This window comes from Marmota flaviventris, chromosome 11, assembly GCF_047511675.1.
Source record: "Marmota flaviventris isolate mMarFla1 chromosome 11, mMarFla1.hap1, whole genome shotgun sequence".
Classification (NCBI taxonomy): Eukaryota; Metazoa; Chordata; class Mammalia; order Rodentia; family Sciuridae; genus Marmota; species Marmota flaviventris.
Window position 1 is genome coordinate 102,624,573 of NC_092508.1, and position 13,858 is coordinate 102,638,430.

General features: G+C 37.7%; 1 protein-coding gene across 1 annotated transcript in view; it reads left to right on the forward strand.

Moving 5' to 3' along the window:
- The window catches only part of Clasp1 (cytoplasmic linker associated protein 1), a 271,969-nt gene that overhangs the window by 165,148 nt on the left and 92,963 nt on the right, over positions 1-13,858 (forward strand). Inside the window, exons 18-20 of the mRNA XM_071619271.1 lie at positions 250-299; positions 1,095-1,265; positions 3,051-3,098. Coding sequence (XP_071475372.1) covers positions 250-299; positions 1,095-1,265; positions 3,051-3,098 — 269 coding nt within the window. The remainder of the gene's footprint in view (positions 1-249; positions 300-1,094; positions 1,266-3,050; positions 3,099-13,858) is intronic.

The following is a 13,858-nucleotide window of genomic DNA, read 5'->3' on the forward strand; positions in this document are numbered from 1 at the left end:
TCTTTGTTCATTATTTCTAATTTCCATCTCAATTATAGTTTTGCTATGTTTGAAAGATATTCCAAAATATAGTGCTAAAGATTTTCAGTTTAAGAAATGCAGTTTATAAAATTATGGTCTCAATTGCCTGAATAATTCTGAAAACTCTGAAATAATTCTTTATTATCATTATTTTTGTTATTGTTTATATTTGTGTGACTGCAGATAAGGTCCACCCTTGACAATAAATGTGTATGCTTTTCTTTTTAGTCGGCCGCTCTCTGCCAAAAGAAGCCCAACTGGCAGCACCACATCTAGAGGTAAGAGGAACAGTGTCCACAGGAGGCCACAGGAGGTCAATTCCCAGCCACTGAGGGGTGCTCATATCCTAGAGACAGTGCTTCAGTGCAGAAAGTTGTGGCCTGCTCTTGGGTCTGAGTCAAATGCCACTCTGCCCTCTGCCCTGACCATCCTCAGCAGAGATCCACTCCCATTGTGAGGATGGCTTAATAGGCAGAAATTAGGCTGTGACCATTTCTTCTTGCTTCCCTCCAGCATTTCAATGCTGCCACAAATAGTGCTGCTCTTCTGTCAGCTCATGTGATAAGAGAGTGAGAGCTACTGGTGACAAGATGATCTTCACCTCTTAGCAAATTGCAGGACACCAAAGTGGAAGGAAGACAAGCCCCCTGTGTGGCAGCAGTGGAATAGCTGCTAGAGGTCCGAGAGGAGGATATTTCCTGAAAGGGGAGGGCCTCTGTAGGTCCTGTGCCTTCATGCCACAACATGAGGAGGCTGGCCAGATGGGACCAATTTTTCATTGTATCATTTCTTCTCATAGTAACCAGAAATATGGGTCATTTCTTTGGATTTATAGTTACTAAAAAGCAGGTATAACAGATAGGTGACAGTAGAGATCACTTTTGGTTTTCTTTGGCATTGTCTGAACCCTTATCTTCGGGGCAAGGAAACTTCAGGTCAGTTCCATAGACTCCAGCATTTATTACAAATTGGTATTTGTTTTCAAGAAAAACAAAAGAGCATCAGGTTTTTAAGAAATATATATTTGAAATTCTCTGTCATCCTTACTGACATTTTCTCCTTCACTACCAAAGCTTCTACAGTTAGCACCAAATCTGTATCAACAACTGGATCCCTCCAGCGATCTCGAAGTGACATCGATGTGAACGCAGCTGCCAGTGCCAAATCTAAAGTCTCCTCGTCTTCAGGCACGACGCCCTTCAGTTCTGCAGCGGCTTTGCCTCCAGGGTCCTATGCATCTTTAGGTAACCAGATCCCCCTACCCACTCTTCACATCCTGTTCTGGTGTCCAAGATGATCCTCACCTCTTAGCAAATTGCAAGACACCATAATGGAAGGAAGACCCCCCTGTTGCAGGATTGATATTTAAGAGACAGTAATTACACCTGGTACTGGTCCCCAGCCACCCTTTGTCGAGTGTTTCCTTTCTCTGGAGCATCATCCCCTTTAGTGGTGAAGGATATAGTCCTTGCAGGCCATGCTGGCCCTGAGCGCATACAGGCTTCCGTCAGCTCACTCCCTCATTCTCCACGGCCAGCCCAGCCAGTGCTCAGCCACGCTCATATTGCCAAAGCCGACTTTTCCCCCTCCTGGCACTGTTGGAGGCAGAGGGCTCAGTGAGGGACTTATCAGACACTGTTTCTATAGCTAGGCATCCCTCAGAGTCGGGGAGTGACAGGCAGACTCAAAGAATGTGACATCCTTGTTAACCAGCATAGTCATGTCTGCATCAATAAGTATCATCCTTTCTCACGTCACCTGGGAGGAGCACACCTGTACTCCAATGATCGCCCGAAAGGTTTTTAAAAATTCTTTAAAATTATTTTAACACATTTTCAATACCTGACATGGTGGTGGGTCACTCATGGTTTTTTTTTTTTCAGCAAACCCTTAACACTCACTTGGTTTAAGACTGATGGTTTATTGTATTTTTGTAAAAGCCAAGTCATTCCACCCAAAATCTGAGCCCTGAACTGAAATGGTTCCACTTTGAATGTTAAGGAAATTAATAAAATTTAAACTTGAAATACTGAAATGGAGTTACATATGTAGCCCACTAATGAATTCCAAAGTCAGTTCTAAAACTAAAGTTCTGAAACATGAGTGAGAAGCACGGTGAGAGGACACACACCTAGAGAAGGTCCCTGGGGCTGCTGTTTGTTAGCCCTGAGACCTTGAGCAAGCCCATGAATCTTCAAGTCTATCTCCCTAACCATTAATTGCTCTTAATACTGGTCTCCTGACTCAGATATACAATAGGGATCTATGAAAATTGTATGAAGTTTCTTTGCAAACTGTCATCCTATAAGATAGGTGAAAGTGGGATTGTGACAGGAATGTCATTAAGTTGAAAGATATATATCCTAGAGCACATGTCAGTCAGTCTTGTTTTTTTCCTATGGAAGCACCTCATACACACATATATTCCCAGTAAGAACTCTTTTTCACCACTTTAACTATTTTTATGTGGAAATGTTACAATGTTCTGTTGATGTGTCATCGTTGAGGAAGGGTGAAGTCACAGTTCTTTCCTCCTATGGTGAATTAGTTACACTTTTAGTTCAGTCTTTCAGGTATTGACCTACTAATATTTAAATTCATTTGATCTATTTATAATTAGCATTTGTTTCATTGCTGGGAAAACATAAGTAAAACCAGCCTTTAGCATCCTTCATAGTCTTGTTTTTTTGTGCCTATTTGGGTGTTTGGATGTGGACTGGGCAGGCTTCCCCCAGTGCTAGTGAAAAGCCCCCAGACCTTTGACAGAGAACTGACCTTCAGAACCACTGGGGACAAGCCCTGCACTCAGTGCTGACTGCAGACAAGACTGCTGGACTCAGACTCTCTTGGTTTCCTGAGAATCCTCCCTCTGCTTTCCTTATTTATGTCCCGAAACAAAACCAAAACACATGGAAAACTGAGTAAAACACAGTCCTACGGAGAATCTGTTACAGTTACTGCATAGCTGACCCACGATGTCTCTGCACAAGTGTAGCACTAAAGCTGATGATCCTTTTCCGAACTTCTAGAGTCCAGACCCCTGAGGGAAGACTTGGAGTACATAGGCCTGGATGCAGGTACTGAGCTCTCAGCTGCTGCTGCTGGGCGTGTAGTTGGGCTAGGCGTTGCTAGAGCCGGCTTCTCGGCTTCTTGTCGCTTCCTACTGCCTCCGCCCTGTGGGTGGCTCTTTAGTCCTTTTAGTCTGTTCTGCTCCCGCCACCCCTTCTGCTGGTACTTTCTTCAAGGAAGAGGAACTCTTAAGACAATGAGGATTGACTCAAACAAAAAAAGACAACCAGTCACTCTTCCAACTGTGGCACGACCCTCGGTCGCCCCTTTGTGTGCTGTTTTCCAAAGGCAAAGCCACTACACCATGCTCAGCTAGTTTCTGTCATAGGTGCACTTACTTGCTTTAGACTCTGCTTTGCTGTTGAACTTGTTTCCCTTTTGATTTTGTTTTAACTTGTACTTTTGCTTTTTTTAGTAGCTAATAACATTCTGCTTTTTTAATTTTTTGAATGTTACTAACTGTTCCCTGTTATCCCTTCCCTTGTTTTTTAATTTGCATAAAGATGGTACTACCACTAAAGCGGAGGGTAAGCGGTTTGTTTCTGTGATTGAGGTGTGTCTCACTTTCTCTGGCCCTCTGTTCTCACCGAGTGTTGCCCGGTGCCCACTTGTCCTCACCGAGGTCCCTGCATGAGCTGTTGCACGCTGTCTCCCCCTACCCCCTTCTTCATTCTGTCTCCCTTGGGATTTGCCCTCTTTCTACCTAGTTCTCCTCCTCCTTTCTTGTTCAGTCTTTGTTCATGTGAATTTGGCACTGAAGTTTGCTGTACGTGGTTTTTAACGCTGAGTCCGCACTCTGGGGAGGAGCAGTGACGTCCTGTGGTGTGCTGCTGTCCTTGTGGGCTGCCTGTCTCAGGGTTTTTTATTCCTAATGTACCACCCTAGCTTTTGTTTCCTTTTCTTTCCGTTTGTGCTTCTATGTGGGCCTCTCAGGATTTGCCTTTCCTTTTTTGAATATAAATTTTCATGTCAAATATTTGGTTAAAGGCTGGTAAAAAAAAAAAAAAATCTACCAGATGGTATAAAGAAATTTTACAAAGTACTCTTCCCCTCCTAAAGATATTGCTGAATTACATGATGCCATTTTTGGTGTATCACTGACTCATGGCCCATTCATTAATTTACTGTCATCCATCTGCTCGTGGACCATGAACTAATTGCCTTCCGTGCTGTTTTCTACGGTACACTTCAAGGATGTGGCATGGTAAAAGCAGTGGGCATGTCAAAAGCCACTGGATTTTCTTTTCAGTCACTGCCAAGAAGCTCTTTCTGATTTTTTGCATTGTCTGTTGAACTTTGGATATAGCCATTCCAGCTTGTACCGATCTGATTAGCAGTGTGAGACAAGAGCATCATTTTCCAGAGTTTCCGGATGGAAAGCATATACTACTTCAAAAAACTGAAATTTAGAGGTGCCTTCTCTGCTTAAGATTGTGACTCTGCCAGATATGGTGGCACATGTCTAGTCCCAGCTACTTCAGAGGCTGAAGCAGGAGGATCGTTTGAACCCAAGAGTTCAAGATCAATCTGGGCAACATAGTGAGACACCAGCTTAATAAATAAATAAAGTAGAAGAGTGGCTCAGACCTGCCAGCCTCTAGGATAATGACAACAACTGGAACTAGTTAGTTCATTTTCATGAATTATTAAGATGCTATAAAGAGCTAGCACACAAAGTGAACTGAGTTTTAGTTTGATGTGTGAAATTCTAGTTTTTAAATCTATAGTTCCACTGGGATTGTGGCTCAGTGATAAGAGTGCTCACCTAGCACATGTGAGGCCCTAGGTTCGATCCTCAGCACCACATTAAAAAAATAAATAAATAAACGTATTGTGTCCAACTACAACTAAAAAAATAAATATTAAAAAAGGAATAAAAATAAATCTATAGTTCCTAAGGGGAAAAAGTAGGAGTTTTTTTTTTTTTTTTTTTTTTTTAAAGCTGAACACAGTCTCAAGATAATGTATCTCAAATATAAAGATTACCTGGTGCTTGCAAAAAAAAACAGTCTTGGGTATTTGCTTCTCAGGATGCTGATTAAGTTTGGAAGGATTGAGAGAATCTGAACTTCCAGCAAGCCTCACTGTTGACTCTTGGTGTTGGACAAGTTTGAGAAAGGAAACGTTTCCTTTGGCATTGAAACCTCTGACCAAATGAGGACCTCATTTGTCATAGCAAAAGGCTGAGGCTGGGTGTGGTTGTAAAGCTGAGTGGTTATTTTCTTCATTGGTTCAACTGATATGAGTAACTTTTTATTTCTCCTTCCCAAGGAAACAATCATGCATTGGGGGGGGGGGGGTGTCCAAAACCCAAAGAAACAATCCTGAGTGCTTCCTCATCCTACCTAGCTGGAAGATGGAGGAGAAGTAGAATAATATAATGGAAAGGAAAGGAAAGACATTATATATTTTTTTCCCAGAATATCTGGATGTTTGATGTCTTTGCACAGAATTGTAATCAGCCTGTTATCCAACCTAGCCCTTGGGATTTTTTTAAATATTTTTTTCTTCTCATCAGTTTAACATTCCTAAGTAAGGTCAGAATTGCCCTCTAAATAATTGTTGTGCAAAAGACACACTCTCTCTCTGGTCCTGCCTCTAGGAGGAGAAATAATGGAATGACCTAAGGGCTCTTAATTTTTTAGAGAGTGCAGAATCAGACACTAGAGAGCCTTATGGAAGGGAGTGCAGGGAGTGTCCAACACCTGGAGCACTGCAGGGCAGTCTAAGTCCTGCATGATTAGAGTGGGACAAGACAGGTGTCCCTGGCCAACCTGTTACCTTGATGCTTACAGGGGTATTACTGTTCCTTTTGTGTAAACTTAGCTGGTGATGATTAGAAAAGCCATCCACCAGTAGTTAGGAAAAAAAACACAGTGGTAGTCACCTGGGGCCTTATGAGCATTTTCAGAATCCTTCTGGGCTTTTTTCTTTTGGGTGCTGGAATTGAACCTTGCACATGCTAATGCAAGTGCTCCAACACTTTGCAGGACCTCCAGCCCTGGGCCTATTTTATTTTTTACCCCAGAGGCAAGAAGAGATGATCTTTCAGCAGTGTGAATCAGAGGATTTTGAATCAGTAGTAGTTGGATGCTCTAAATTAATAGTGTGGGCAAAAAAAGAAAGTAAAAAATAAATAAAAGTTCAGGCAATACATTTGTATTTTGGCAATTTCAATATAGTGACTGAGGGGGGAAAAAAACATGTGTGCCTATATATTTAATATTGAGGCAGAGTCTTGCTAAGTTGCTCAAGCTGGCCTTCAATTAACAAACCTCCTGCCTCAGCCTCCGACGAATCTATAATTGTAGATGTGTGCCATCACACCCAGCTAGAAAAGAAAATATTTTTAGGAGTTATTTATTATACACAACAAGGAACCTTCTAATAGTTACAATTTATTAAGAAGAATTTTTATTTCTTTACAAAAAATAAATTTTGGGACAGTTTATTTCTAGGTTATCTTTCAGTATGTTCATTAGTTTTGAAAACTGGGATGAAGAAAGCATTTGTATTGTCTATTTTGCTCATGAGAAAATGTATGAATAGATATGGCAAAAAAATGCAATGTCAAAGCTTAACTTAATAATTGAGTTTAAGTGAAAGTTAATTTATATAAAAATATATATAACTCATCTGCTCTTCAGGAAACAAACCTTAGTTTGTTTTACTAACATTTTAGTTCAGTTTTACTAACATTTGGTATTGCTGTCTGTTTATCCAAGAACTCTGAAGTTTAAGTAATTGGCCTTTTTAGACAATGGAAAAAATGCATATGTCTAAATATAGAAGTAAAAGAGTGGTAAGATTGTTTTACATTTTTCTTCTTAAAAGTATTAAATAAAGGCTGCGGTGGTGGCTCAAGAGGAAGAGCGCTCATCTAGCATGTGTGAGGTGCTGGGTTCAATCCTCAGCACCACATAAAAACAAATTAAAGATATTGTGTCCATCTATAACTAAAAAACAAATATTTTTTTAAGAAAGTATTAAAGTTTTCTTTGAGGTTAGTAGTTAGTACAGGTGGTAAAATGTATAATTGATGGGCTGGGATTGTGGCTCAGTGGTAAAGTGCTTGCCTAGCACGGGAGGGGCCCGGGTTCGATCCTCAGCACCACATAAAAATAAAGGTATTGTGTTAAAAAAAAAAAGGAAGAAAATTTTTTTAAAAATGTATAATTGATCAAGTTTTCACATTTTGGTTCTATTAAAATGCTACATTTGAGTTGAGGTTGGTTTAATTGTGTCCCCAGGCAATGAGGTATAAAACCGACATACGTATGCCAAGGTGTCCTAATGTAATTAGAATAAGAGATTTACTTAAGAAAACCTTTTAATTTTTATAAATCATAAATTGGGAATTTGCTGAAAAAAATTTTTTAAATATTTATTTTTAAGTTGTAGTTGGACACAATACGTTTATTTTATTTGTTTATTTTTATGTGGTGCTGAGGATCGAGTTCAGGGCCTCACATGTGCTAGGCAAGTGCTCTACCGCTGAACCACAACCCCAGCCCTGAAATTTTTGAAACCGGACAAAAAGCCCACTGATATGAAGCCATCTAGTGGTTTTCCAGTTGCCTAAGGTTAACCTGATGATAATCTATGCCTACAAGTTAAACCTAGTACCCAGGTTTCAGTTCCCATTTTGGAATCTTTTCTAGAAGAATGACAGTGGGATCGAATGGAATCCTTAGTATCAGTATTAAAAAGCTGCAAGATAGAAACACTTGTTTATTCCAGGGATGTTGAAGGCTTTGCTCTCCTGCAGTTCTTTTGTTTTTCTGGTCATTTGTCTGCTTTTCTCTGGTCATGTTGGTTTGTTGGTGCATCTCTTGTTCCTCCCTCTAGAATTTTTCTTTGTTGTTTTGTAGTTATTTATCTCTTATTTTTATTGCTCTTACTGTGCTGTTATTTCTTCTTTCACATCTGTCTTCTTTCTTCTGTCTGTGTCACTTAATAGATCATATTATAGAGCTGAAGTATATTCTTACTGGTTTTTGCAGTTATTTAGTAGACTTTGTTCTTCCTAGAACCCCAGAGCATTGTAAATCATTTCTTAAAACATTTTCAGGCCCTTATAGTAATATTGCCAGCCCAACAGAGTGGAAATCAAGCAAAAAAACACCTCTTTCTTTAAAGTACAACACAGCAGAGGTCCTTTAAACTGCACAGCTGTATTCCCAAAACAATTAAGAAAGGTTCACAAGCAAGAGGGCCACAAAGCGGTGTGATGAGCTTCAACTAATTTAAGGCTGCTCTGAAGACATACTTAGTAATGTGAATCACTGAGGCAGACAGGAGACAAGACCTTACCTCACCCAAGGTGACATGAAGTCAGAATTGTTGAGGGACCATATAGCCATGAAAGGTGCACTAGTGGGAAAAAAGAAAACTGTCTATATAGTGCCACGATGTCTGTCTTGACATTGTCCTAGATGCAGGAGAAAACAGCCTTCCATAATAATTTATAACTGAGCTGTATACTTAACAACTAAGTTGTTTTTGCTCCCCCTCTCCATTACCTGTGGTGTCTGGGAAGCCCTGGACTGATGAATCAATTGAAAGTGATCAACATCTGTAGACCCCAGAAGCACCTGACAGGAGCAAATGCTGAGCCTCCATAGAGGAAGCCACTCTCATATCTGACTCCTCAGGATTTCCACACATTAAAATTAGCCAAACATCAGCTCATAATCCAAAATTATATTCATCACGTGTGAGAACAAAGAAAAAGAGTAAGAAATGTATGAACTCCTAAAATTTAAGGATCTGTTAGATGGAATATGAAATAACTGTATTTAAAGTGTTTAAAAGAAAAAAAGAAACTCGTATTTCCTAGCAAGTTTAATAAGAGAATTTAGTAGGCGAATGATCCTCCCAATTGGGCATCACTGATTTGGAATAAAAGTTGTGAAGCCACCCTGCTCCAAACCCAGGAGCCCTAGAAGTGATGGCCAAAGCTGGCTTCCACGCTAAATTATCGTCTGATCCCTGGGGCCCTTGGGCATTTGCTGTGATAACTATACAACATGTAGACAGAGGTAAATACAGGCCCATCAGAGACTATATTATCATCAGTGAACAAGATATTAACTTTTCTAAGCCAAAGAGGACAGAGGACAATGGGAAATTTGCCCATATTAGCTTTGTATTGGTTGGTGGGGGAAGTACTAATGGTCCACTAAGAATTTGCAGCCATGAGGCAGCCTTCTTGCAAGTTTCTGATCAGAATTTATACTGCCTTTGTGGTCTAAAAAGGCCAAATGGGTAAATCATTTTAAACTGGCTGTGAATTACTTGTGTCCACATGAACACTAGCAGAAGTAAGCATAGATCCTCTCTGATGGAATTCAGCTTCAAATTATATCTTAAAGAATTCTCATAAAGTCCCCCCCTGAAAAAGTGATCATTTTGTGTATTAGTATTTCAAACAATAAAAAAATTTTTAGAAATGGAGTAAAAAGACTGTAAGGAATCACCAAACAAGTTTTGAAAAAGAACAAATGAACTTCTAGAAATGAAACTATAGCCAGTGTTTAAAATTAAAAACTGAGCAGTTCTATTGAACAGAATCATGGAAGCTGAAAACAGAATTCATGAATTTGGTAGAAATTGTCCAGTTTATAAGACAGGTTGGAAAATATGGCAGAGTTTAATTTACGTGAAGAAATTTAACATGTCTAATTGAGAACGAGACAGTGTTCACACAGAGAACAGTTGGGAATTTTACAGAATTGGTGAGAGTTATTAAGCATAGATTCAAGAGATTCACGAAATCCCAAGCAGAATAAAAAATTCACAAACATACCAGAGTGAAATTAAAGAGCACCAGAGACAAAAAAGAAGATATTGGAAGCAATCAGAAGAATTAAAGAAATATATATAAAATTGGGGAAATTGGAATCAGATCAATGAATTTTATCCATGTCCACATCCTGTTTTTTTATTTTATTATAGTTTTGTAACATGTTACCATTGAGAGAAACAGGGAACAATCACATAGAAGCTCTCTTTCATTTCTTACAACTGCATTCGAATCTGTCTTTAAAAGATTTGATTTTTGAAAAGAAGCAAGCCCTTTAAACTACTCCATTCCCTCAAAATTATGATTAACAGAAGCTGCATTTTAAATAATATTATTTCAACTGTAAGAGTACTACTTTAAAGAAAGTAAAGTATACGACATCTTTTTTAAACTAGACCAAAAGAATGAAACAAAGGAAAATGAAAAATCAAGACAAATAGAAAACATACATATAAACTGGCAAAAGTCAACTCCAGTGAACCAGACTCTTCATTTAAATGAAGAAGATGATTAGACTCTTTGTTGTTGTTAAAGATCTAGCTATATGATATGTAAGGGGACAAATCCAAATTAAAAGACTGTAGATGGACTGGGAAATATATAGAAGAAAGCTATTGAGGAATTATTAGTAGACCAAAAAGGAAAAAAAGCATTATTAAAGAGGATTACAATGTACCAATAAAACTTTTAATAAATAATTAAGATTATAGTTCTAGACTTTTATGAACCTAATTAAAATAGCCTCAAAATGTATTAATATGTATTTGCAAATTCATCCATACAGTGGGAGATTTATAAAATATGGAGTTTTGAAAAGGTAATATATTCACAGTTTAAAACTCAAAAAACATAAAAAGGCTAAAGATTCCCAGTTAAAAGATTCCCCAGTTTTCGTCCTTCATTTGCTTACTTTCTACCTCTTTCCCCAGGCCACAACAATGTAACCCTTGTCTTAATTTCCTTATTACCCTAAGTTTCTTATATTTTTATATTTGCATATAATAGCAAATATAAAAAATTTTGTAGTGTGTTTACACACACTATTCTGCATCTTGTTTATTTTCACTTATTAGGTGTTAAGGTCTTTCCATGTTGAATCAGGACCTCCTCATTCATAGTTACTATGACATTATATCCCACTGTATGGACAGAGTTTATTTAACCACTCCCCTATTGATGGGCATTTGGGTTGTTTCTGGTGTTTTCATATCACAAACACTGCTTCCAAGATTAACCTTTATATCCATTACTTTGCATGTGGGTAAATTAACCAAAGAAGAGTTGTTAAGTCAGAAGTATGTATATACTTTTGTGATAGCTGTTGCCAAATATTTCTCTGTGGGGGCTATTCTAATGTTCACTCTCATCAGTGTAGAGTATCTGCTTCCCCACATGCCAGAATGTCACCAAATTCTAGATGTTTTTGTCAGTATGGTAGGTGATAACTGGTATTCTTAATGGCATCTTAAGTTTTTTCTTATTATAGTTGAGTCTGAGCACTTTTTCATACATTTAGAGCCATTTTTGTTTTCTCTTTTAATTCTCTATTCCTGGTCTTTGCCCATTTTTCTATGGCAGTGTTATTCTTGAGCTTGGCTTGTAGCAGTTCACAAAAGCCAGTTGTTAAATTTTTAGGATTTTGTAAGATTTCTAAAATCATGTTCCATAGCCTCAAATGGACCATGGCGGCAATAGTTGCACCATGGTAATTGGAAAACATTGCAAATCAGTAGGACATCCCTCCACTTATTCTTAAACCAGCATGCCACTGGTTGTAGGACTTATTATTAATTCTTAGGACCCCTTTATATATTAAGGAAATGAGCCCTTTGTGATACAAATTGCAAAAAAATTTTCCTAATTTCACTTTTTCTTGAATTTGCTCATGGTTTTCTTTTTTTTGACATGCTTGGATTTAAAAAATATTAAGTAATTTATTGATTTATTAATTCCCGCCACTGGGGATCGATCCTGGGGTTTCATACATGCTAAGCAAGTGCTCTACCACTCAGCTACACCTTCAGCCCTCAGTCTTTTTTTACTTCTTTTAGATCATAGGAAGTTTTTCACTGTGTTACAAAGAAGTATCTCCATGTGTCCTTTTAGAACATTTATGGTTTCACAAATTTCACATTTTTAAAAAAATTTTTTTTTAGTTGTAGATGGACACAATGCCTTTATTTAATTTATTTGTTTTTATGCAGTGCCAAGGATCAAACCCAGTTCCTCACATGTGCTTGGCAAGCGCTCTACCACTGAGCTACAGCCCCAGCCCTTGCATTTTAATCTTAGGTCCATTTGCTGTTTTTAATGATACAAAGTGTGAAATATGATCCCATTCATTTTTCCAAAGCAAAACATTATCAAATGAAATTCATAGTGTATATTTTTTAAATATAGGACAATGTGCTGAACTCCTATCAGGTTTTGTGGGGTGAAGCAAAAACAAAGCTTAGAGGGAAATTCATAGTCTTAAATTTATATTAGAAGAGACTAATTTAGGAGTTGATTTTCAGTCTATTAGAAAAGCAAACAAAGCCAACCCAGAGAAGGGTAGGAAGAAAATAATGAAGATAAGAGTAAAAACTAATAAAATAGAAAATAAACACTCAGTGGCGAGGGTTAAGAAACATAAAATTCAATTCTTTGAAAACTAATAAAATTTGCAAACTTTGGGAAATGTCAATTGAAGCAGAAAAAAGGTACAAGTTAACTATGAAGATAAAGTAGTTGAAAATGTGGATCAGTAGGAGACAACTTATTTTGATAATTTAAAAAATAATTATAGACAAATTTCAGGAAAACCCAAAACTGTTTTATTAAGACAAACAATTTGAGTAGTTGTAAGACTACATTAAGTAGTTTAATCTGTTAAAACTTGTAGGGAGAGGGAGCATGGGAGGAATAGACAAACTCTAGATAGGGAAGAGGGGAAGGGAAGGGGCAGGGGGTTAGCAAGGATGGTGGAATGTGATGGACATCATTATCCAAAGTACATGTATGAAGACATGAATTGGTGTGAACATAATTTATATACAGATATGAAAAATTATGTTCTTTATGTATAATAAGAATTGTGATGTATTCCACTGTCATGCGTTTAAAAAATAAAAGCAATTTTTAAAAAATCTGTTAAAACTCTCTTACCCTACACCTCCCAAAAAAGAAATGGGGAGAGGAGAGGCAGAAATTGGGCAGCAGGTACCAAACATAGCCAGATAAGAGGAAGAATTTTTAGTGTTCTACAGCACAATAAGGAGTCCATAGTTTAACAATTTGTTATACATTTTAGAAAGACCTAAAAGAGAGGAGTTCAGAGGTTCCCAATGTGAAGACATGGTTAAAGTTTAATTGGCGAGAAATGCTAATTACCTTAGTTTGATCATTACACATTGTATGAATGTATCAAATTATTCCATAAATATATACAATTAGTTATGTGGTAAAATTTTTTTTAAAAAAATAGATACTTACCATGCTCACTCAGATGGTTATGTATACAAGTTGTCTCAGGTGTTGAAACATTTCAATCTTAAGAAAAAGTCAGAACAGAAAAGGAAGGAACTCCTCTCACTGGTTTAACCTTAGCATTAGAGTGCAATGCACATGTTCTCTGTGGTGTGTGTGTATGACATGACCACATGGTATATCCCAGGTTTAGTTCACATTCAGTTAAAAAGCTCTTATTTCAGAAGATGCAGAGCATCAGAAACTTCAAAGAACATTTATGACAAAAGTTCTTAGCTACTAGCATAGAAATGAATATTCTTAACCTGTTAAGATTGTGACATTCCAGATATTTTTTTTTTCATACTATTGGGGTGCTCTACCACTGAGCTATATCCCCAGCAAGCCAAGCCCCACCACCTCACTTTTCTTTTCTTTCTTTCTTTTTCTTTTTTCTTTTTTTTTTTTTTTTGAGACAGGGTCAAAAAAAAACTTACCAAGTTGTTAAGACTGTCC